Source organism: Grammomys surdaster, unplaced genomic scaffold (assembly GCF_004785775.1).
Source record: "Grammomys surdaster isolate TR1022 unplaced genomic scaffold, NIH_TR_1.0 126198, whole genome shotgun sequence".
Lineage (NCBI taxonomy): Eukaryota > Metazoa > Chordata > Mammalia > Rodentia > Muridae > Grammomys > Grammomys surdaster.
Genome location: NW_021621003.1, coordinates 6,905,997 through 6,928,650, shown reverse-complemented (window position 1 = coordinate 6,928,650; position 22,654 = coordinate 6,905,997). Strand labels below are relative to the sequence as shown.

Sequence of the window (22,654 nt, the reverse complement as noted above, 5' to 3'; positions counted from 1 at the left end):
AGGGAGAGGGAGAGGGAGAGGGAGAGGGAGAGGGAGAGGGAGAGGGAGAGGGAGAGGGAGAGCACTTAAGTTTTGTTTGCACAGTCAAAACAAAGTATCAGAAACAGTGTTTTAAACAAGGCGTATCTCTACCAGGTTAACTACAGCATTATTGTTTAACATGAGAAATGAACTCAAGTGTATTTGAATACTTCCTTCTAAACAATTCATCTATAGCCCCAAAATAGTATGTCCAAATGATTCTAGATCTTCTACACTTTAAAATTATATACTTATTAATCATGTTATAGAGAAAAGAGGTGAAACAATGCCACCTGGTGGCTATCACCTTTGTTTTAACATAATTTTCCACATTAACCTAATAAATATTTCTTAAAACTGTGCAACAGTTTTAAGAAATAATAATAATTTAATAAAATAATAAAATAAAAATAATAAAATATTAATAATAAAATATTACCACAAAAGAATAATGAAACGTAATCAAGTTAACAAGCAAAACTACACTTGAAAATTGAATCAAGATTGTGGCATTGTTTTAACTGCTGAGAAGTTAAATGGCACTATTAGGATGCCATTAGGACTAAAAAAAAAAAAAAATCACCTCAGAACTTAGCCTGTGGTCTTCAATATTTTTCAAGTACCAAGTTTAATATAAAAATTAAATTTATACAATTTAATGAAGAGAATGAAATATGAGCAACCTTTTTCACAAAAGACAGCAGTACAGATTACTTAAGTTTCATATGTATATTTATATATTCTACAGCAATTATATTCATAAATATATGTATAAACTGTTTTATATAAACACACATATATAAAATAGTATGACTAAATAAGTCACTGACTGTTTGAAGGTTAATCTCAGTCTTCACTAACAGGAAGGGCTTTCTGAATACTAACAGTATGCTGGGTAATGGCCAGAACACAAATCAGGTCAGGAACTAAAATAGACATGAACAGCCAACAGAAAGGAATATGAGGGAACTGGAAACAAAAGAAAAACCAGTTACTTAATTTGGTAAATTCTATATGCCTTTTAAATGTAATAAGAAAGCAGGATCAAAGCCTCAAAGCATACCACATTCCCTAGCCTTACTTTATTTTCTTGTATAACTCTGAATGTTCTACGTGGGTGTGCATAAGTGCGAGCATCCTCCTGTCTCTGCCGGCTTGCACCAGTGCTGGGGTTAGCCATGCATGCATGCTCCTGGCTTTCACATAGGTGTTAGGGACACACACTGAGGGCTGCATGCTTGCACCATGCCCACTGAGCCATCTCCCCAGAGCAGTAACTAGACTTTTAGTTATCTAAAATTAAACATTTCCAACAACTATTGGTTTAATAAGATATATTATAGTTGTTTTATTTTCTACTGAGAGCCTTCCAGACAGTGCAATTTTCTTTTTAATTTTCTCTTTCTCCTAATATGAAAGAAATAAACATCTCAATTTGTATAATTTTTTAAAATTCTGATCACTGACTTTTACCTTAACACAAAAGATTAAAATAAATTTGTTCTCTCCTCCTTGTACTAAAATGTAAATAAATTCAAGAGAATATTTTTTGCAAAATAAATAAAAATTGTCATTAGTAAGTCAAAACTTTAAAGCAAAATAAACAATGATAATTAAACAAGCACATTAGAGCAAATCTAAAAAACCAAAACTTACAGGGAAAGAAAAAAAAGTATTTGCTATGAACCTGAACCTGAGAGAAGACACAAGTAAAAAGCAATAAATCTGATTTACTGGAAGATTCAAAGGGGGTAGGGGGAGAAAAGACAGGGAACTCTTACTTCTAATTTTAAAAAATGTAAGTAAAATCCTATCTCATTAGCATTTTCCCCTGAAGCTAACTTAACCCTTGGCATGCTGGTAGCCAAGTCTTAGCCTCTGCTGGTATAGTACTGGAAAATCCTACCTGAGAAAACAAAAACCCACAGATGCTGCCTTCTGGGGCTACAGCAATCATTCTCCAGAGGCTTTCCAGTGGTTCGCTTTGCCGGTACACAAGTGACTGAATCAGTCAGTCTCTCTGTATCTTACTGTAGGATCTGAATGACTCTCCAGAAACTACAGCACACGTGCATGCATACATAAGGACATATATGAACTCAGATGGAAAAGAACCAAGAAAAGAACATGAGGAAAGTTTGTCTGCAGCAAAATTAAAAGAAAGCAATGGGGAATTAGAAATGAGTTAGAGACTGAGTACACCATGGCACAATCATAGGAAACCCTATACAAGTACATACACATGGAAATGGCACATATGTTAAAAACAAACAAACAATCTTGTAGAAACTCATGGATAGAATGCCATTTATACTATTTTTAAGGCTGGACTTGGTGGTACACATCTTTAATCCCAGCACTCTGCATGTGAAACTAGCCTGTTCCACATAGCAAGTTTCAAGCAGCCAGAGCTATAGTGAGACTCTGTTAAAAAACACCAACAACAAAAGGTTACAAAGCAATACTCTACACTATTTAGAGAGTTATAATTTCTTTTTGAAGACTGATGGGCAGAATTGAATTTTATTTTCTATACTTTTTCAAAAGTCAATTCTGAATGAAAGTAAGCATTTTAGAGAAGATGTTTTTTATATCTTTCATACAGTCTCTTTTATGTTCTGGCCAAATGAGACTTTCTGAGACTAACAAGATAAATAAGGTATATTTAGATCAAGCGCAACCACGAGCAGAAAGAACCCACCAGCCTATGAAAGGAGACCTAGATTCTTCTAGCCCAGCCACATCTGGCAGGGTGACCCTCAGTATCCCAGTAACCAGACTCAATTTATCACCAATAATATAACTACAAATCCTTTACGTGCCAGTAGCAGACTACACAGTCTAAAATGTAGTTTCCATCTTTAATCCAGTATCTAGTCTTTTGTAAATATTAAGTTATGCAAAATATAGAACAATATTTAAGTTCCGGTCTCAAAAAAGTCACACTGCTAAAGCAGGCGAAGTCTTATATACAGGGTATAGACAGTCTTTTGTAGAGAAGGTTAACTAACATACATATTGCAGTTTTAATTTTTCAGATTTGTTTTTGGGATGCATGGTGGGATTAAATGGGTATCATGTTAATGTTGTATTTTTGCCAGTGTGTTCTCAAATCTTAGCATGCACCAAAATCATCTTCAGGGATTCTGGGTCTCGCTCAAAACTTTGGAAAATGTTAGCTAGTCGGTCAAAACATTCCTTGAGAAGACTCTAATCTAGATAGTATCTAATGAGCCCTTTCTGAACTAGTCCTTGGGCTATGTCCTCAAAAGGCCAGCAGTAGGAAGAACTCTACCCTCATTAACAGATATTTTCCTCACTCCCAACCATCATTCCAGGCTATCTCTAGTTAGAAGCCGTCAGATCAGTCCAGTGTAGATCAGTCCGGTGTCATCACCTCTTTCCTATCCTGATGCTGTCTTCGTAGTTTCCTTCTTCTGAGCCTGCTCCTCAGCTATATGTCCCCATTTGTCATGGCTATATTCAGACTTACGCCCAGCTCCACATGAAGTTTATTTATCTCTTGTTGCAATGGCCCCAAAATAATGTCAGTTTTTACTGATTATTTTTTTAAAAAAGATTTCTTTATTTTTATTTTATATGTACGTTTTGTCTACATATAAGCATGTGCACCTGATGCCAGATGAGGGTTCAGCATCCCCTAGAATGGTAATTACAGACATTCTTTAGTCGCCAGACGACCGACGGATTCTGAAAATTGAACCTGGGTTCTCAGTAAGAGGAGCAAATGCTCTTAACCACTAAAGGTACCTCTCTAGCCCCAGTTTTTCTGGTTTAATCAATGTCCAGCTCTGGTTTCCTCAGCATTGCACACCAGTAAGAAAGACATAAATCATAAACAGCTGGGACGTTACAAAGAACCATGATTTTATACAGTAGCTTTCAAAATAGAAGGATAAGGGTAAACAGAAGAGAAAAGATAAATAAAAGCAACCTCCAGAATAGGGGGTGACCATAGCTGTGACTCATAGCACTGGGGATATAGATCCTGAAGAGGCCACCTCCTGTAGCCAGGCAGGAACCCCAGTGGAGCAACAGGGATACCAACCCACCCACAAAACTTTAACCCAAAATTTATCCTGTCTACGAGAAATGCAGGACAGGAGATGGAGCAGAGACTGAAAGAATAGCCAACCAATAACAAGCCCAACTTGAGACCCATCCCATGGGCAAACACCAGTCCCTGACACTATTAATGATACTCTGTTGTGCTTGCGAACAGGAGTCTAGCATGGCTGTCCTCTGAGAGGCTCCACCCAGCAGTCGACTCATAGACAGATACAGACCAGACACCCACAGCCAAACAGAAGATGGAGCTTGGGGACTTTTATGGAAGAATAGGGGTAAGGATTTCAGGCCCCAAAGGGGATAGAAACTCCTCAGGAAGACCAACAGAGTCAACTAACTTGGACCCTGTGACAGCCCAAGGGTACAGTATTCCCTAGTATGGTGATATATTTTTCTGAAAGTATCTCTTGACCCCAAACTTGCAGCCAAGCTAATAAAATGCCTTGAGATTACTTAAGACTTGAGACTACTTAACCTGCTTTCCTGTAGTTTAACCTGCTTTTAAGAAAAGCAGTGTTACCAACCTTACAATGCCTTAGATTTCCCATCCAAACAACATTTACAACCTATCCTTTAATCTTGAATTACATACTCGTCCACACTCCCAGAATTATGTATGTATGTATGTAAGTATGTATTGGTAATTGGCTACAGAAAGCAGCCACCTTTAAGATTGAGATCATTAAGGTTGAAAACAACCTTAAATGACAAATGTCCCATAATTGTTGGAGGCAGAATGCTGATAACGTGTGTGTGGTTCTAAGTGATGTTCTGGATCTACTGGGATCAGTGAAGTCTTCCCTGGTGAAACTCCCTTAAAAGTTTCTGTGAAAAGTCAATCCCTCCCCCATCTCTTTCCCACCCACCTCATGTTTTCTGTGCTGTTCAATAAATACAGAACAAAGTCCTTCTTCAGGGTCGGATGGAAGACATCAGCAGAGAATACAAATTTGCGCTTGCTCTTTGTCAAACTGGACCAACAGAAAGTTTCTTTATTTTCATTTCTTAATCTGTTATCAATATACCCTAGAGCTACAAATAAATACATGCACATGTACACACATGTGTACGTATCTGTGTGTATGATTATGTAAAGAATAAAATTATCTTGTAAAGAAGTATCATTTACTCTTCTTCTCAGCCTCACTACCAATAAGTGTTACACCACTGAGCAACACCCCAGCTCTTACTGATTCTAGTTTTAGAGGATTGGACTGTGCATCAAAATCATTATTTTCTACAATCTTTACTATAAAAAGATCAGAATTGTATTGTCTAAACAAATCTACCTATAAATGCAGACAGATATATCTATACATATCTATATAGATAGTAGAAATATATGTATATGTGTGTATGTATAAAAGTAATATGTGTATATATATACACAGTACCCTTTTATATAGATTATACCTTAAGTTTTAAAAAAATTTTCTAAAATTCTCATAAATGATAGGACATAATTTTCTTAAAACTTAACAACTTTCATTTCAAGTAATATTTATTCCATAATCCATGGGCATTAAAGAATTTAAGCAACAAAATTCAATGCACAAAACTATGCAGAGTAGCCAGCATAAAAGAATGTAATTAGTCACAGGTCATTAAGAAACTCAGTCTAATATTAGAGACTCCCAGAAAAATTACAGTACTGTAGAAACAAATTGATTAGGGCTGAATTGGGGAGCTTTCAGATAGAAGTGGCTAAATTTTTCAGCTTAAAAAAGGGGGTAAGAGGGGGTTGGGGAAAGACAGAAGAAATCTGACTCCACAGTCTATAACTGAAGGAGAAGGCAAGGTCCCAGTTAGCAACAACTTATAATCCATGCTCTTGACATTGGACAATACAGAACCACTAAAGTAATTTTGTTTGGTAGTGTTTGTTTGTCTTAGGCTGTCATCAAACTCAAGACAATCCTCCTGCCTAGGCCTCACAAGTGAGCTAGGCATGATGAGCCAAACCCATCTCTTCAAGTATCTTATATTATAGTCAACTATGGGACAAATTCATGTTTTATAGAGGTGAACAATTAAAAGGGGAAAAGGACAAAGTTACTTAGAAAGCAGAATGACAGAGATGTGGGACTGGAGGAGGCAACCCTAGGCCCCACTGTAACACCTCAGGGGGGAATCATCAAAGAATGAAGAATGGGTAGAATTGGAGTCAAAGACATTCTGGTAAGATATTTATTCATTAAAAAACATACTGAGCCAGACATGCTAGTGAATGTCTTTAATCTCAGCTCGGGGAAGGTGGCTGACAATTTTGCCATATTTTCCAAGTCCCAGGCCTGCCAGGGGGATATACCCTGAGACCCAATCACCAATACATAAGTAAGAGGCATAAAGATGAAAGTAAACTGGGTGTCTAAAATGCATCTGGCAAGCTGCCAAGCCCTAAAGGTACAAAGACAAAAGTAATTTTACCTTCGGCTGGCTTCTGAACTATAGATGGAAGAAAACAGAATTACAGGACAACCTAGTTCTTCTAATGTAAAATCTGGTCAGAAAGCAGATTTGGGGGAGGGGGGGTGTCACGAAACCTTCTGGGATGGGTGTGGTACAGCATGCCTTTGCCTTCAATTCCAGACTGTGGAGGCTGAGAGATGGACATACCATTGTGGGTTCCAGGTCAGCCAGGGATACATAATGAGACCCTATCTCAAAAAACAAAATGTTCAGGAACATCTCTGAATCTTTCTGTTTGTTTTGTTTTGAAGACAGGATCTCACTGTCTGTGTAGATCCTGTGTGTTCTGGCTGTCCTGGAACTCATTCACCTGCCTCTCTGCCTCCTGCGTGCTGGGATCAATGGGGTGTGCCACTACCACCCAGCTGAAGAATTTTAAACTGAAAAACAGAAATTAAAAACCCTAAAGGAATCACTAAGATACTCTAACAGGCCAAATACCAATAACGAATATGAGGGCTAGTTAAACAACTGACACGTTTCCTTAAGATAAGAGTACAAAGCAAAGATGATGAAAGAGCTAAACAGGAGAGATTTGCAACTGCTCTCAAGGCAGGAGTGACTCACAATGCCCTTGAGAACCCATGCCCGGAAGGCTCACATGGAAAGAGAAAACACCGCTTCAAAGTGGTCGCCACAGAAAGGATCATAATGCTAAACCACTGGGTAGTCTATCTCACAAGTGCTTTTTAAACCTGTAGTCCAACTGAAAGCTCGTCATCAGAAAATAAAGAACAACATTCCTTCACCAAAAGGGCAAACTCAAGGTTCAAATGTTTTCATAGTACACAAATTGAGCAATGACTGACGTTAGGTAAAATGGCAAAGGCAGTGAGCACAGTGAGATAGGTAGGGGTGGGAAGGTACTTGCCTAGCACGCGAAAGGCACTGGATGGGATCCCGGGCACCAAGGTGGATACGTCCTTGTTAATTATGATTGTCATGCCTCAGGAGAGTCGTTAGTAAAATTAAAAGTATGGTACTTAACACTGTTTTTAGTTGAAAATAGGCAGAAATGTGAGGAATATCTTCACTATAATAATGAAAATGGGGAGGTTTAAATTAGGCATTAAACAGTACCTGATGCATAACTTAATTACTAGTTTTTACACCATTAAATATATCAAGGCCAGGGAGAAGGCTCAGGGGATATAGAGCATGCTGTTGAAGCTTGAGGACATGTGTAGATGTCTACAGCGCATGTAATGTCAAGTTGGCATGGTGACCCATCTGCAACTCCAACATTCACCATGCCCTGGTATGTAAGGTTCTAGGATCGGGTGTAGGGGCTCAAACATGCTACACAAGCCCTCCACCCACTGAGACAAAGCCCCACCCATTTGTCTTCCCTGCAAGCAACTAATTTAGACAGGACCTGTGAGACAGAGGCCAATCACATTAGAAAGTCTGTCTGAGTAACTTTTTAAAATACTTTCTTACTGTCAATAAATTCAACTCTAACTTACGTCTAGAATTGAAATACCTATTCATCGCCATGAAAGGTTCTCAGCCTACCAGAACACCAGAGGTGATAAAGTGAGAGCACTGTCCACAACCCTCTCAGTGCCCGAGCCCCATCTGTGTAGGCCCTGTGCTTGCTGCTACAGTCTCTTCAGTTCATATGTGCATCAGTGCTGCTGTGTGTGGAAGACACTGCTTCCTTTGAGTCATCCATCACTCCGGTGATTAGTATCTTTCTCTTCAGCACAGCAGATCCTTGAGGGGAGGGGCTTGGTGAAGACATCCCATTTATCACTGAGTGTTGCAGTCTCTCCCTCTCTATTACTGTCTGTTTATGGATCTCTGTGTTAACTCCCACTTAATGCAGGAGGAAGTTCTCTGACAGGAGTTGAACAAATGTCATGACTTTTAAGAAACTAAGTATCTAAAAGTTAATGTTCTCATCTACTACACACACACACACACACACACACACACACACACGGCAAACACTCAATCACTGAACTATATTCAAAGCCCAGACCAATGTACAAAACAAAAAACAACAAACACCTGATTAGAAAAAGCTAAAGCAATTTTTAAAAAGCTGAAACCAAAAGAGCAGTTATAATAACTCTATAAACTTGATTACCAACATGAAATACTTGCTAAAATTAGGAGCACTTATAAATAAATTTGATTCAAATACTGGGAAAAAAAATCAAGTTTTTTGCACTCGGCTAAGAAAGTATGAAATATGAAAATATTTTACATTTCTTATTAAAAGAATTTCTAACACAAAGCAATCTGATGAATAATACAAATTCATACATTATTACATGTTGTACTTCGGGGAACTTTACTGTGAGGAATGTTTTCACATACACAAACATTTTTTTAAAAAGGAATTAAGAGAGGTGGTTCCATGGTCCAAAATGTCACACGGAAGTGATTGGGTGTAAACTAAAACTTCCAAAGAAGGTCCTGACCTCTTCTACATAAAATCTTGAATCCTTTGTTACATTACTGGAAAATCATGCTGCAGTCTTAATGGAGTTACCCAGAGGGAGCCAGCAGCAAAGCAAACTTCCAGTCACAGTCTGCTGGAAGTTATGGGTTTCCAGACCATGGTATGAGCTCAGATTATCCTCTGATGGTCCATCTCAAAGATCAATCGACTCAAATTAACACAGACAGGATGCATGTGGTAACACTCCATTTCCACGAAGATACACACTACAAATTCACTAACTACTTTTACAACTAGTAGTGGTTTTGTTCAGTTTTGTTTCTCAATTACTTAAAAAGATGCCCCTTTAGAAGACATCATCTCTTGATTTTTTTAGAGAACAAGTCCACGTAACCTAGCTTCAGTCTCAAAAATAAGACATCCAAGCAACAGTATACTCAAAGGTCCTTAAGAGATGGATAAGGAGTACTTTATGTTTTAATACGGAACAGGTGCCTACTGATCTCAAGGGAGTGTCAGGGCAAGATTTCTAGCACATAGATACTTTGAATTTTATCAGAAGCTTAGTTTGTCATTTTTATTAATGATAATTTTTGTGTAAATAAAGACTGTATGATTGTCAGTTCAGCCACAATATTCCCTGAGAGAAGAAATGCACTTGGTTTCTTACCCTAGATAACATGCTACTTGAAGAAAAATCAGTTACAGTAACTGAAAATTTCTCATACAAAGTTAATTGTATGATTGCAGAAATGGTTCAGCAGTTAAGAGGACTGACTGCTCTTCCAATAGATCTGGGTTCAGTTCCCAGCACCCACATGGTGGTTCACAACCATCAGTAACACCAGTTTCCAGGGGTTCTGATGCCCTCTTCTGGCCTCCACAAGCACCAGGCATGTATGTGTATACAGACATATATGCAGGCAAAACAGCAGTACACATAAACTAAAAGAATAATTTTATGCTACTGGTACTAACATGTGTTCCTTCTACTTGGGATAAAATAGAAGACTTTGTATGCATTTATTGCATTCTGCATTGAGGGCATAATCACACATACAGTTTATGTAATGAATCAATTCTGCCATAAAATTTAACTCTGATCTATCAGGACCCAATACCACTGTTTAAACCTATTCTATTGTCGTGAAAAAAATTAGGTAAGTTGGTTAGGCATCTTGATGGAGGTTAATTTTTGTTTTGCTTTTTAAGGAGATCATGCTATCAGAATGATCATAAACTAAGAATCCTCCTGCATCAGCCTCTTCAAATTTGAGAAACTAAGGAAGATAAAGGTCCAAGGTATAGAGAAAGGACTAAGCAGTCCTGTGTAAGTTAATGAGTCAGATCTTTGAAAGAAGTGTATAGGCATGCCTAGCTGCTGACCTAACCAGTAAATACAGTCAGGGTGTTGTTAGCAATTTGAACATTCCTCCTCTGAGTCTTCTGAGGTACTGATGACACAACTGGGCTTGACAGTTGAGAAATTGAGTTAGCTGTTTTGCCTTCTGCACTTAGTCTCTTCTTTATAAAATACTAATAATTATGCTTTATCTGTTAGGGGTGGGGTGGAGAGATGGCTCCACAGTTAAGAACACTGGTTGCTCTTGCAAGAAGACATGGGTTCAGTTCCCAGTATCCAAATGGCCTTTAACACCAGTTCCAGGGGGAATCTGACACCTTCTACCGGCTTCTGCAGGTATTGCATGCACGTGGTATATATATAGAAATGGAGGAAAAATTCATACAAACAAAAAAAAATCAAGTAAATCTTCTTTTAAAGGATTTTAGTGAAGCTAAGAATAAACTGTGCACATAAAAATTTCAAATATATACAAATGCATGAAAGTATGCTTGTAGGTTTGTGAGCATGGTAATGTTCATAACTTCTTTCTTGGTTTAGAAGTTTATGAAACCTAGGATGACCTGGGACACACAATCCCCCTGCCTCGGGTTCCAAAGTACGGATCACAGCCTTTTACAGAGACTTCTACTCTTTAAAAAGCTGTCTCTAAAATATCACCTTGGCTTTAATTAATGATTTGCTATTCTTACCCCTATCTTCATATGTTTAGTAATCCCTTTAGGTATAGCTTCTTAGATTCTACCACTAATCTAACATTTAAAGTTTGAACATATCATTCGTGGGATATGGTTAAGACTGAAATGACAGCCGGGCAGTGGTGGCGTACACCTTTAATCCCAGTACTTGGGAGGCAGAGGCAGGAGGATTTCTGAGTTCGAGGCCAGCCTGGTCTACAGAGTGAGTTCCAGGACAGCCAGGGCTACACAGAGAAACCCTGTCTCAAAAAACAAAACAAACAAACAAACAAAACAAACAAACAAACAAACAAAAGACTGAAATGATCTCACTAGATGTTAGTCTGGGTTCCTAAGGAGGGCATCTGATGAAATCAGAAAGAAAGGACCAAAGGAATCAACCAACCACGGGTTAAACACTTATTCCCAGAGTAGCAGCTTCATAAGAAACAACTAGTGGATACCCTTAAGGAGCTTTTGAAAGACTAATTCAAACAGCAGTATAGTAAAGCTACCTTATAGGGATTAAGACTACATAGAAAAACAGTTTTAAATAATGATTAATGATTCTGGGGCCTACTGGGATGTAGTTCACTGATAAACGTGCTTGCCTATATCCCTCAGGCCAGGCCTATATCCCTCAGGCCAGGATTGGTTCCCACCACTGCAAGCAAACATATAAACAAACACAATGTATAAATAAATGTTTCCTACGTGAGGGAGACTGGTGCCTTAGCTTAAATTTCCCAATGGAAGTTACATCCATAAAACCAAAAAACTAAGATGGAAGAAGTTGGGTATGTTCTAGTGGAGACCCAAGGCAAACAAGGATACCAATGATGACTCTGAGTAAAACACTCAAGGAAATGAAAACTACAAAATAGGCTCAATATTATATGATATAATATACAACATTCAGAATATAACTCAATTAAATTATAAGTCTGACATTTCCTAAGCATAAAAGCCTTCTGTATTAATCTGACATAAACCTCTGAATTTTTATTTCAACCTTGGAAGATTTTTAAAGGAAAGTCAGATATACACAATACCTGATCAGTTTTCAGCAACCCATTCATTTGTATGTCTAAGGTGACTTCTAGAATCACATATTGGCCCTATATTAATTTAGGCAGCAAGATACTGTGTTCGTTTTTCTCAGTTACTAAACCAAACATTAACCTTCTTTAAAATGACTGCTAAGGGCATGGAGAATTGACTCAGCAGATAAGAACTTGATGTTCTTGCAGAGAGGATAGGGGTTTTGTTCCTAGTACCCACGTGGCAGCTCATCACTATCTATAAATGCAGGTCCACCAGGACCATACACACATGTACATGCTAGCAAAACACTTATAAACACAAAGTAAAATAATCTTTAGGAATAAATAAATACAATAAAACTACTGTATGCTTATGGGACTTTTTGGTAGAATGAAAAAAATAAGGGGGTGGGGGGGTGTGATGTTAAATGGGAACCAGAAGACAATCTCTGGTCCAGCACTGTGATAAGTGGGTGTTAACCTGTAACAGGTCACTTTACTCCTATGTCTATCACCCTATGCATGACAAAATAGGTATTGGGCTTTGCCTTAGTATCTGTCTTTCAAAGTCAAGCAAATAAACCTAAGTCTCTTGAAAACAGATTTATTTTTCTCCCCCTGCTTTGTAGAGTATAGCAAAGTGGGAAGAAAATTAACTATCCAGTTTAGGCTATCTCTATAAAGTAGCATGGGTAACTTTTCACTAATAACTTTAGGTACTATTAACTTTTCTTACATGAATCTTCCTGATCATATCTCAATATACTATTCATATTCTAAGTAATGCAAAATTTATATGTTTATAAATGAATATGTGTATAAAAATGGTCCTATCTTTTACCATTGTAGGTATGTCCAAGGATAAGAAACTTATTCTTCAGTCTCTATTTACAAATGAAGTTAGTATCTTTCATTTTCTTGAAAACTTTATTGAGATATGATATACAAAACTATGCAGAATCTTTGCTGATGATATAGCTTGGATATAAAATGAAAGTCCCCGGTCCTGGCATTTGTTAAAGGCTTTGCCCTTAATGCAATGTTCAAAAGGTAGACTTTTGGATAATGAAAGAATCATGGGAGCTCTGTCTTAATCTGTAGAATACCCTGCTAATGGATTAAGAATTTAACCATGTTAAATTCAGAGGTGACACAAAGTAGAAAGATGTGAGGCCTCCCTGGAGGTGGTGTGCTCTTAAAAGGAAATAGCTCATAACTGCCTCTCTCATCTTTCTCGTTCCCTCTCTCTCATCTCTCTCCCTTTAAATCTCTCTGTCTGTGCTTGTTGGTTTCCCAGAACAGCACCCTGCCACCACACAGTCTTGCCACAGCCCCACAGTGATGACGCCAGCCACCCTGGACTGACCGAAGTCTCGAGTCTCTGAGCCAAAATAAACCCTTTAAATTGGCTCTCAGGACACTTTCACAGATGTGTTATGTTCAAACACAGAAACTACCACAAGGGAAAAAAAATCACTTATTGAATCAAAGTGGCATTTTCCTTTATTTTAAACTATTCCATTTATAAGACTATGATTGCCATGAGGTAAAAACAAATCCATAGAAAACTAATAACCAGTTTCATTATGGGATTATTCACAGAGCCAATCATGAGCCCCACAGTTTTGGATTAATCACATCAAAACTGTAATTGTTTCACCTGACTAACTTAAAAATCATCCCCTAGAGTAGAGTATAGAAGTGTATAGAAACAAGCAAAATCCTGCTTAGAGAAACAAAGGTCACTGCTGACCAAATTTTTCCCTGTGTGGCAAGTGGGTTTTCCAGGGAGTGGTTGGGGAGAATGTCCATGAAGCATGAGTGACTGTTTATGGAATCTGACTCATCAGATTTTAGAAACTAAGACTATTTTTAATAAAAACATAATCATTCCACATAAAGCAATATCAACCATCAGTATACTAGATGTTCTTGTACTCACTGAATCAGGAAAATTATAGGTAAATTAGCTAATGTGATAGTATCCACAGACTTTTTTTGTAATATCATGATGTGTCAAGGTTATTTAGAATATAACAATCGATAATAGTGTTTTATGAGAATAATGCATTCCTTATTAATTAGATAATTACATGTTAGGGTTTTTTGTTTTGTTTTGGTGTATAAGTGTATGTGTGTATGCATGTGCTTTACATATGTCTAAGTGCAAGTGCATGTATACCTCAACAAATATGTGGAGGTCAGAGGTCAAGCTCAGGTGCTTTGAGCAGGGTGTCTCTTTTGTGGTACACCACCTCGAACAGCAAGCTCGCTGTCCCACAGGCCTCGGGGAGTTCTGCTATCTCTTTATCTTCCATCTCACTGCCAAAGCTCTGAGCTCCAGGCACACACTGACCTTCTGTTTCAGATTCACAGTCAGGTGCTCATGCTTACTTAGCAAGCTCTGTACTCACTGAGCAGTCTTCTCAGTCCAAAAAAGTCGTTTTATATCTATACTTCATATTTTTTTAAAACCTTGGTCTTGAGCACAAAGATTTGGGTTATTCTTTTTAGTACATAATTGTTCATATTTATAGGGCATAGTAAGATTTAATAACTCAATACATGCATACAATGTATACCAATCAAACGAAGGTGAATAGCATTTCTACTTTCTCTGTGAGAAGTTTAGCTATTTAAATGTCAGAGACAAAAATGACATTATTTGTAAACATATTTCACGAAGAACTGTTGATGAATTTTTAATTTAAGATTCTATTCATACTTAATTGAGGGTTGTCACTAGTGTAGAGGTCAAAAAAAAAAAACTGCATGGCAGAAAACAGGCAAAGTAGAGCCACCCAACTGCCAATACTCACCAATAAAGAACAGACAAGTTATTCAGATAAAAATGCCATACCAAGACTGGACATGGTGGTACATACCTTTGATCCCAGAACTTGGGAGGTAGAGGCAGGTGGATCGCTTGTCAGTTTGGGGCCAGCCTGGTCTACAAAGCCAGTTCCTAGTCAGCCAGGGCTGTTACACAAAAAAAACCTGCCTCAAAAACAAAACAAAAAACCAAACCAACCAAACAAACAAACAAAATACCATACTAATCAGCAATAAAAAAGGAATTAAATGATACATGCAACAATAATGATCCGTGTCAAAACAAACCAAATAGCCAAGCGTAGCAGCACATGGCTGTAATACCAGCACTCAAGAGGAAGAAGCAGATCTCTGTGAGTTCAAGGCCAGTATGGTGTGCAAAGGGAGTTCCAAGCCAGCCAGGACTACATAGTGAAAGTCTATGCCAAAACAGGAGGTCAGGGGAGGAGAAGAAGAAATGAAGAGGAGGAGGAGGAAGAGAAAGAAGAAGAGAAGAGGAAAAAGAAGAGCAGAAAGAAGGAAGAAGAGGAAGGAGGAGGAAGAAGAAATAAAAAAGGTCTTATCTAAAAAAACTAAATCTCACATATGATTTCGATTACTCAAAATTCTAGCATAAGCAAATTAAAACAACAACAACAACAAAAACCCTCTTAGCTATTAAACCCTAGTAATTTAGGGGAAAGTATTCTGACATCTGAAACTTACTTTGAAATGAATCCAAAAATAAATAAACAAACAAGCAAATTAATGAATGGATTGGAGACAAAATCTGAAAGTGATAGGTAAGTACAGTAAAATATAAACTCCAGATGGTGATTATGTGGGTGAATGTATACTATGTTTAATTTTTCCATAGTTATATTTTCATGTGTTAGGTAAGATTGTTACAAACATTTTTCCATAATAAATTACAAGGAAAAAACTCATTAGTCAAGCTCTAAACGGAGGTGCCTGTATCTTGGACAGCTAACAGACTTTTAAATAAACATTAAAACAAACTAAAATAGCAAATGATTAAACTGCTACATAGCAAACAGTACATAGTGCACATGTGCTTACATGTGCAAATAAAGACTACATTAAGTAAATCAGGACGTATCTGAGTTAGATATAAGAATCAGATGGCTGCGGGGTGCTGCGGCTCTCTTCTATAACCCATACTCCCAGCACTGCAGGCAGAGGATTACTTTCATCTCTAAACCAGCCTGGGCACATAGTTACACTTTGCCAGTCTGAACAACAAAGTAAGAACTTTTCCCAACATAATTAAATAAAATGTCTTTAATATTAAAGTGTATCTAGTACATTAAGAAATTTTTCAAGGAACTTTGGAAAATCAGTATACTTATAAAGGTGATAGAAACCTAATTAATATGCAAAGTAGCATATAATTAAGTAGCATATATATATAATTAGAATTAAAATCCTCCAATTCTTCCTTTTACAGTTTTGATGTTGGCTATTTATATAATACTCAACATTACTATCGATTTCCTTACTGAAAAATGAGGAATAAGTGAACCAATTTAAAAAAAAAATAGAAGCATAAGAATTTTAAAGTTTCCCCCTTTAGATAATCCTAAAATACAAACTTCCCAAGCCTATCATTTGTAACTAAGACACTGACAGTCCTTGTCAGACGGCAATCTTTCAATTACTACCTTCCAAGAGGAAACTGTCAAAGAAGATGTTCCATTATCCCCAAAGTATTTCGCAAAGGTAAAAAAATAGAACTCTAAAAAAGTACATTAAAAAATTCAAAAATATTCACATTTCAAGCTTCATGTTTGAAGTATTTTACTTTATACTAAACAAAAAGTAGGTACTTGCCTTTGTATAAAGCTATAAAAGACGGGAAACCATGTTTCTTCATCTTTAGCAAGTGCTAGAAAAAGCACCTGAATAAAACTACAAAATTAATCATGAATCTCTTGTTTTTCCAGAGGGAAAAAAAAAGAAATAATGTGTTTCCAAACATACATGTAATCTCAGAAATCAAATGGGACATGTTTCAGTGGGTGTCACAGAAAATTACCCCTGGGGTTCATTTGATATAGCACAAACTATATAGTGCAAATTATCCTAATCCCACTATGATTACAGCCATAGTGTTGCACATATTAATTAAAATTATATATTATTAAAAATTATATATATAAATTATATAATATATATATAAATTATATATATATAGGTAATATATAATTTATATATATAATATATAATTTTTACTTCAAGTGGCTTGAATAACATCTGCTTCATAGAGTTAAGTGTGTACAAGTGGGGTCTAATGAACTTACAATTCCTTGTGCTTGTCTTCAGCCAAGATCTGGTCATTTGGTTTCAGAGAATACCTGTAACATATAAACAATGCACTGGTGAGATAAACATGCAAACATCCTTGCCTCAATTAGACATTTGATTGTAGGTACTCCAGTCAAACTGAAGTGTACAGTCTGTTGAGTTCTTTCAAATGAGCACTATAACACTGTTACATGTCTATGACTTAATTGACCAAACACCACCAGCTTTGCCCAGAAGGGTAGAAACCAAACAACATCCTTAAAATGAGTATTTTGGAATATTTATTCATAACTGCTTATAAAAATTTATCAAGGAAAAACTGTTTGACACAGCAATGTTGAAACTAACGTGTCAATTGTTACCTAACACTACTCATGTAAACATGATGCCTCTGAGAAAAAAGACCAATAATGAGTGTAAACTAGCTACTTAATTAACCCTTTTCTGCATATGTTAGTTACTTTTTGCTGTGGCAAAAATACCTGTCCAGAGCAACCTAAGGAAAAGTTTGTCCTGGCTCACAATGTGAGAAAGTTCATCATGCTGAGAAGGGCATGGCACACGAGTGAGAGGCTGCTGGTGCCATTGCATCCAGACAGGAAGCAGAGAGTAATGAATGCTTATGTTCAGCTAGCTCCCTCCTTTTTATGTGGTACAGGTCCTCAAACCATGGGATGCTACCACCACATTCAGGTTGGGACATCTCACTCAACTCCCTCATAATCCAGATTAACAAAAGGGATCACACCTAACTTGCAGGAAGCCCTAGGTTTGATGCCCAGCATTGGAAGTTAAAGAAGGTGGAAGGCAAGAGCCTTAAGTAGCTTTTCATAGTATACCTCCCAGAATTCCATGTCTCTGCTGACTATAATCAACTAGCCTGGTGCTTTCTAAGTTTTGCTTCCAATAATACCAAAGAGCTTAATCAAATAATCTGCTAACATGTAACTTTTGATGATAGTGTTCAAATAACTGGCATTGCTGAAAATTCCGTTACAATCCAACAAGCAATGTGGACATGCTGCTCAGCTAGCACAACTGTACTGGGAAAAAGGTAACAACTTGTGAACACTTACAATCTTAGCAAGAAGAAGGCAGAAGCAGGTCTAAGTGTGCAAACTTAGCAAGATGCTGTCTCAAAACATTTTGAGGAGAAAGGTTAGGCTTGACCACTTCCCTAGAGTTGGCAAAATCCTGAACTCAACCCCTAGTACCACATATACACATGGCAAACCAGAATACCACCTCACTGAGGCAGTGAATATGATTTATCCACAGAAGAGTAAACCAATTGAATAGAAGCTTAGAAAAAGTTTCACCATCTCATTTAAAGGATGTATTTCTGATCATCATATTTCCTTATTTAATTATTCACACTTTAATGTATTTGTGTGCTTTACTATGTGGGGAACATAATCTAATGACTAGGAGAAGCATAGAATTAAACTTACATATATATTTTTACCGCAGAAACATAGGGTGATCAATATTCATGAAATATGTTAATATACAGATGAACTACACAAGGATAAAAGTACAATATGATTTAAAAGCAAAAGGAATACAAAGCTTTAAGAAGGAAAAGGAGCTTGTGTATTTTTGTAAAGATTGTTATATGGATTCACCGTGGTAATTAAGATTCACAAAAAAAGTGATTCATCAGTTTTATTCAGTTACAGAAATCATAAATATTAATGTGCATGAAAGCATCTGTTTATCAACTCATGTTTATGAAATATAGACATCTAAAAGTTTGAAGTAGCTACGTGGGGCATCCACAGAGTACAGGATACATTATACAGGAGCTATTTAGTCAATGCCTCTTTGCTTCTGTGCCCAGCTAAGAAAGAAAGTTTCTTGTCTTTTAGGCCTCACAATTCAGCAAGCAAAAAGAAAAATTAAGTTGTATGATATATAACACTGGCAGTGGCATGAAAGTAAATACTGTTTCTTCCTTATACGACTGGAAAAAAAAGCAGTTTTTATCTGTTCCTCTACTGCCTTATCCCCCCTTCTCATCTCACCTCTTGGCTCTTTCCTCAATACAACATTCTCTTCTAAACTGTCAAAGTAAGAACATGAAAGGAACCAAGGGGCCAGAAGAAAGGACTCACACTGGACAAGCAGCAGGCTTGTTGAAAGTTGTCTGATTTTGATCAAACTGCTAAGTGCTGAGACACACAGGTCCTCACCACTGAGTGATGAAACACCACATGAATGTGCTTACAGCAGTCTCTCCGCTGTGTTCCTTTCTCTGGCCTGGCCCCTACCTGTTCCAAACCAGGTAATGTTTCTAACAGATCTGAAAACTTTCTCCTTCCTCATCTTGCCTGATTTTGCTTAATTTTATCTTTCTTCTGTAACTTGATACTTCATGCTGCTTCCTAGGAGATTCTCTGGTAATGTATTCTATCTGTAGTTTAACATAAAACATAAGACACACACACACAACACCCTCAATTCTGACACCAACTCCACATTTGTAAGCCACATTTAGATTAAATCATTTACTACAAGCACTCATGAGATTCACTGTAAACTACTATATTCAAATTTTAACATTAAATAAAAGGATATGGGTCAAAATAAGCCACAGAAAAAAAATACAGGGCAGTGTCTGAGGAGTTCCAAACCTGAGGCTCTCATTGTCCCCTCCCCCAAGGAGCTGGACTATTTTACTCTCTCACTATCCGTATGTAACAATGTGACATGAGAGATTTTCAGTTTCAGCAGGCAGAGGTTTTACTGAGGTGACTTTACATAGCCATGATGCACTGCTCACATAATTGAACTCAAGTCACCTGGACTGCAAGCAGAAGGCCCTACGCCCCCACAGGCTCCCACACTCCATGACATGACTTGCCTTTCTGTAACAGGCCAACCCTCTCCCTAACACTTGTTGGGGGAGAGTCCCTTCACTAAACAAGAAGGTAAATACACATCTGTCAAGTATGATGATGTAAGTGACTATCCAGAGGGAAGACGTTAGATCTCTGTTTGAGTCAGGCCAAACACTTTCTCTTCCTATGCCTGTGTACATGTGTATTTGTTTCCACATGTATAGCAATATACAGATGCTTATGCATCTATATTTGTGAGCTATGTTTTTTCACTTAAGTATCCATCATAAATGCCAACTTGACCTAGTTGTAGTTAGTTAACTAACTATTACACACAAGACCAAAATAGCCTGTGCCCATAAATTATTATTCTTGTTGCTTAAAAGAATATTGTAACTTTTAAGGCTGTTTTAAGGCTATTTGTAATCTTTTAAGGCAAAAGATTGTTTGCGAATCAAAGAGGAAATCATAAAGAGTAGTGACTTGCTTGCCTAGGTAATTTAAACATATTTCAAAGCTCAAAATTAAACTCTTTATAATCATTTACAAAGAGGAAAATTTTTTCACAAAATACCTTTTAAAAACACAAAAAAATCAGTATACACCTGTAACTAAGGTTTATTTCACAACCTAAAATCATCTTTAATTCATTTTCAAAATCAGTAAACTATTAATTATAAATATGACCCAAAGGGGGTGATGTCATCAAGACTATAGACTGTATTTAGTTTCTGAATATTCCATTTTGTTGTTGCTTGTTGGGATTTAGCCCCCAAAACTGGTGTTAGAACCCATGTTAATAAATGTGTGCTCTGCCACTGAACCATACCCGGGAACCCTTAGGGTTTTGGGTTTTGTTTTGCTTTGCTTTGTTTTACTTTATTTGGCTTTGTTTTTTGGAAGGGGTAGTTGTTTTAGCAGTTTTGCTGTGTCACTCAGGCTGCCCTGAAACTTGCTATATGGCTCCAGTTGACCTATCACTCATTACTCAGCTCAGGGTAGCTTTAAATGTTCACCCTCTTGCCTTTGTCTCCTGAGTACTGGAATTATAGGCCATGTGTCACACCTGATTTTCCTCAGTTTTCTTTCTTATTCACTTATCTGTGTATATGTATATCTACAGGGGAGTGTGTGTGCATGTGTGCGTGCGTGTGCGTGTGTGCGTGTGTGTGTGTTAATATAGGGATAAATATGCTATGTAAAGCACAAGAGCTGGAATCAGAGGACAACTCAGATTCAGTTCTCTTTCTAAGGTGGTTTCCAGGGACCAAACTCAGGCTGTCAGGTGTACAGACCAAGCATCTTCTCAATGTGAGCCATCCCCCTGCCTGACCCTCAGTGTTTCACATTAACAAACCTACAAGAAAAAAAGAAATCAAACTTAGTAAAATCCAAACTCAACTTCCAACTGCACTCTTCTGAGAATGACACAAAGAACAACTTGTTCTCTGTATCACACCAAAGACATGATCTAGAAAAGTATCACATGGGGTGTGGTGGTGCACACCTTTGATCCCAGCACTAGGAAGGCAGGGGCAGACAGATCTGTTAGTTTTGAGACCAGCCTGGTCTACATAGGAAGAACCTGTTTCAAAAATTTAAAAAAAAAAATCTAGGGGGCTGGAGAGATGGCTCAGCGGTTAAGAGCACTGACTGCTCTTCCAGAGGTCCTGAGTTCAAATCCCAGCAACCACATGGTGGCTCACAACCATCCGTAATGAGATTCGATGCCCTCTTCTGGTGTGTCTGAAGACAGCTACAGTGTACTCATAAATAAAGTAAATAAATCTTTAAAAAAAAAAAAAAATCTATATCCATTTCTGAAATTGAAACACAAATATAACTCTCTAAAACCACATACAACAAAATGGTAGATTAGGATTTCAACATTTTTTCCTACTTGAACTTAGCAAAAGAAAACAGGATGTACAGCAGTAAGCAGAAGATGGGAAAGTGAGGGGTTAGCTTGCCTCTAACTCACACAAAAACCCTTCCAAATGAGATTAAAGTCAAAGATCTGAATTAGGCTTATTTCTTACAGCAGTTAACTTTTAAACTGAGCAGAGATATTTAATTTCTCTGATAAGGATAAAACATCCATGCCATAGGGTTGCTACCCAAGCCCATCCTATGTAACACACACCACTCCCCACTTTTTGGAAGGCTTCTATCTCTGCAAAATTTCAGCTACCTCAGGGTGAGGCAGTTTAAAACATATATAACTTTTATGAGTAAAGACTTAAACAAACTTTTTTATTTACTCGTGTTCTTTCTCTGATGACTAGAATGGCATAGAAAGTAAGACCTGCAAGGTCCTTAACAGACTATGGGTAAGGTAGAAAGAGCCCACGGGAAGTGCCAGGCCCTCATGCTGATAATGACAGAATATAACTGTGTACAACAGGATAGTTTAAACACGTCTACAGACAGGAAAACTACACCAAAGGACTGAGCAAGTAAAATTTTGAAAGAAAGAAAGAAAGAAAGAAAGAAAGAAAGAAAGAAAGAAAGAAAGAAAGAAAGAAAGAGGGAAGGAGAGAGGGAGGGAGAAAGAGAGAGAAAGAAAAAGGGGAAGGGGAAGAGAAAGGGAAAAAGGGGAAGGGGGA

General features: G+C 37.4%; 1 protein-coding gene across 2 annotated transcripts in view; it reads right to left on the bottom strand.

The window, feature by feature from the left end:
* The window catches only part of Adk (adenosine kinase), a 407,949-nt gene that overhangs the window by 334,701 nt on the left and 50,594 nt on the right, over positions 1 to 22,654 (bottom strand). For both annotated transcript variants that reach the window (XM_028758526.1, XM_028758527.1), the window contains exon 3: positions 17,205 to 17,258. In XM_028758526.1, the coding sequence (XP_028614359.1) occupies positions 17,205 to 17,258 (54 nt within the window). The remainder of the gene's footprint in view (positions 1 to 17,204; positions 17,259 to 22,654) is intronic.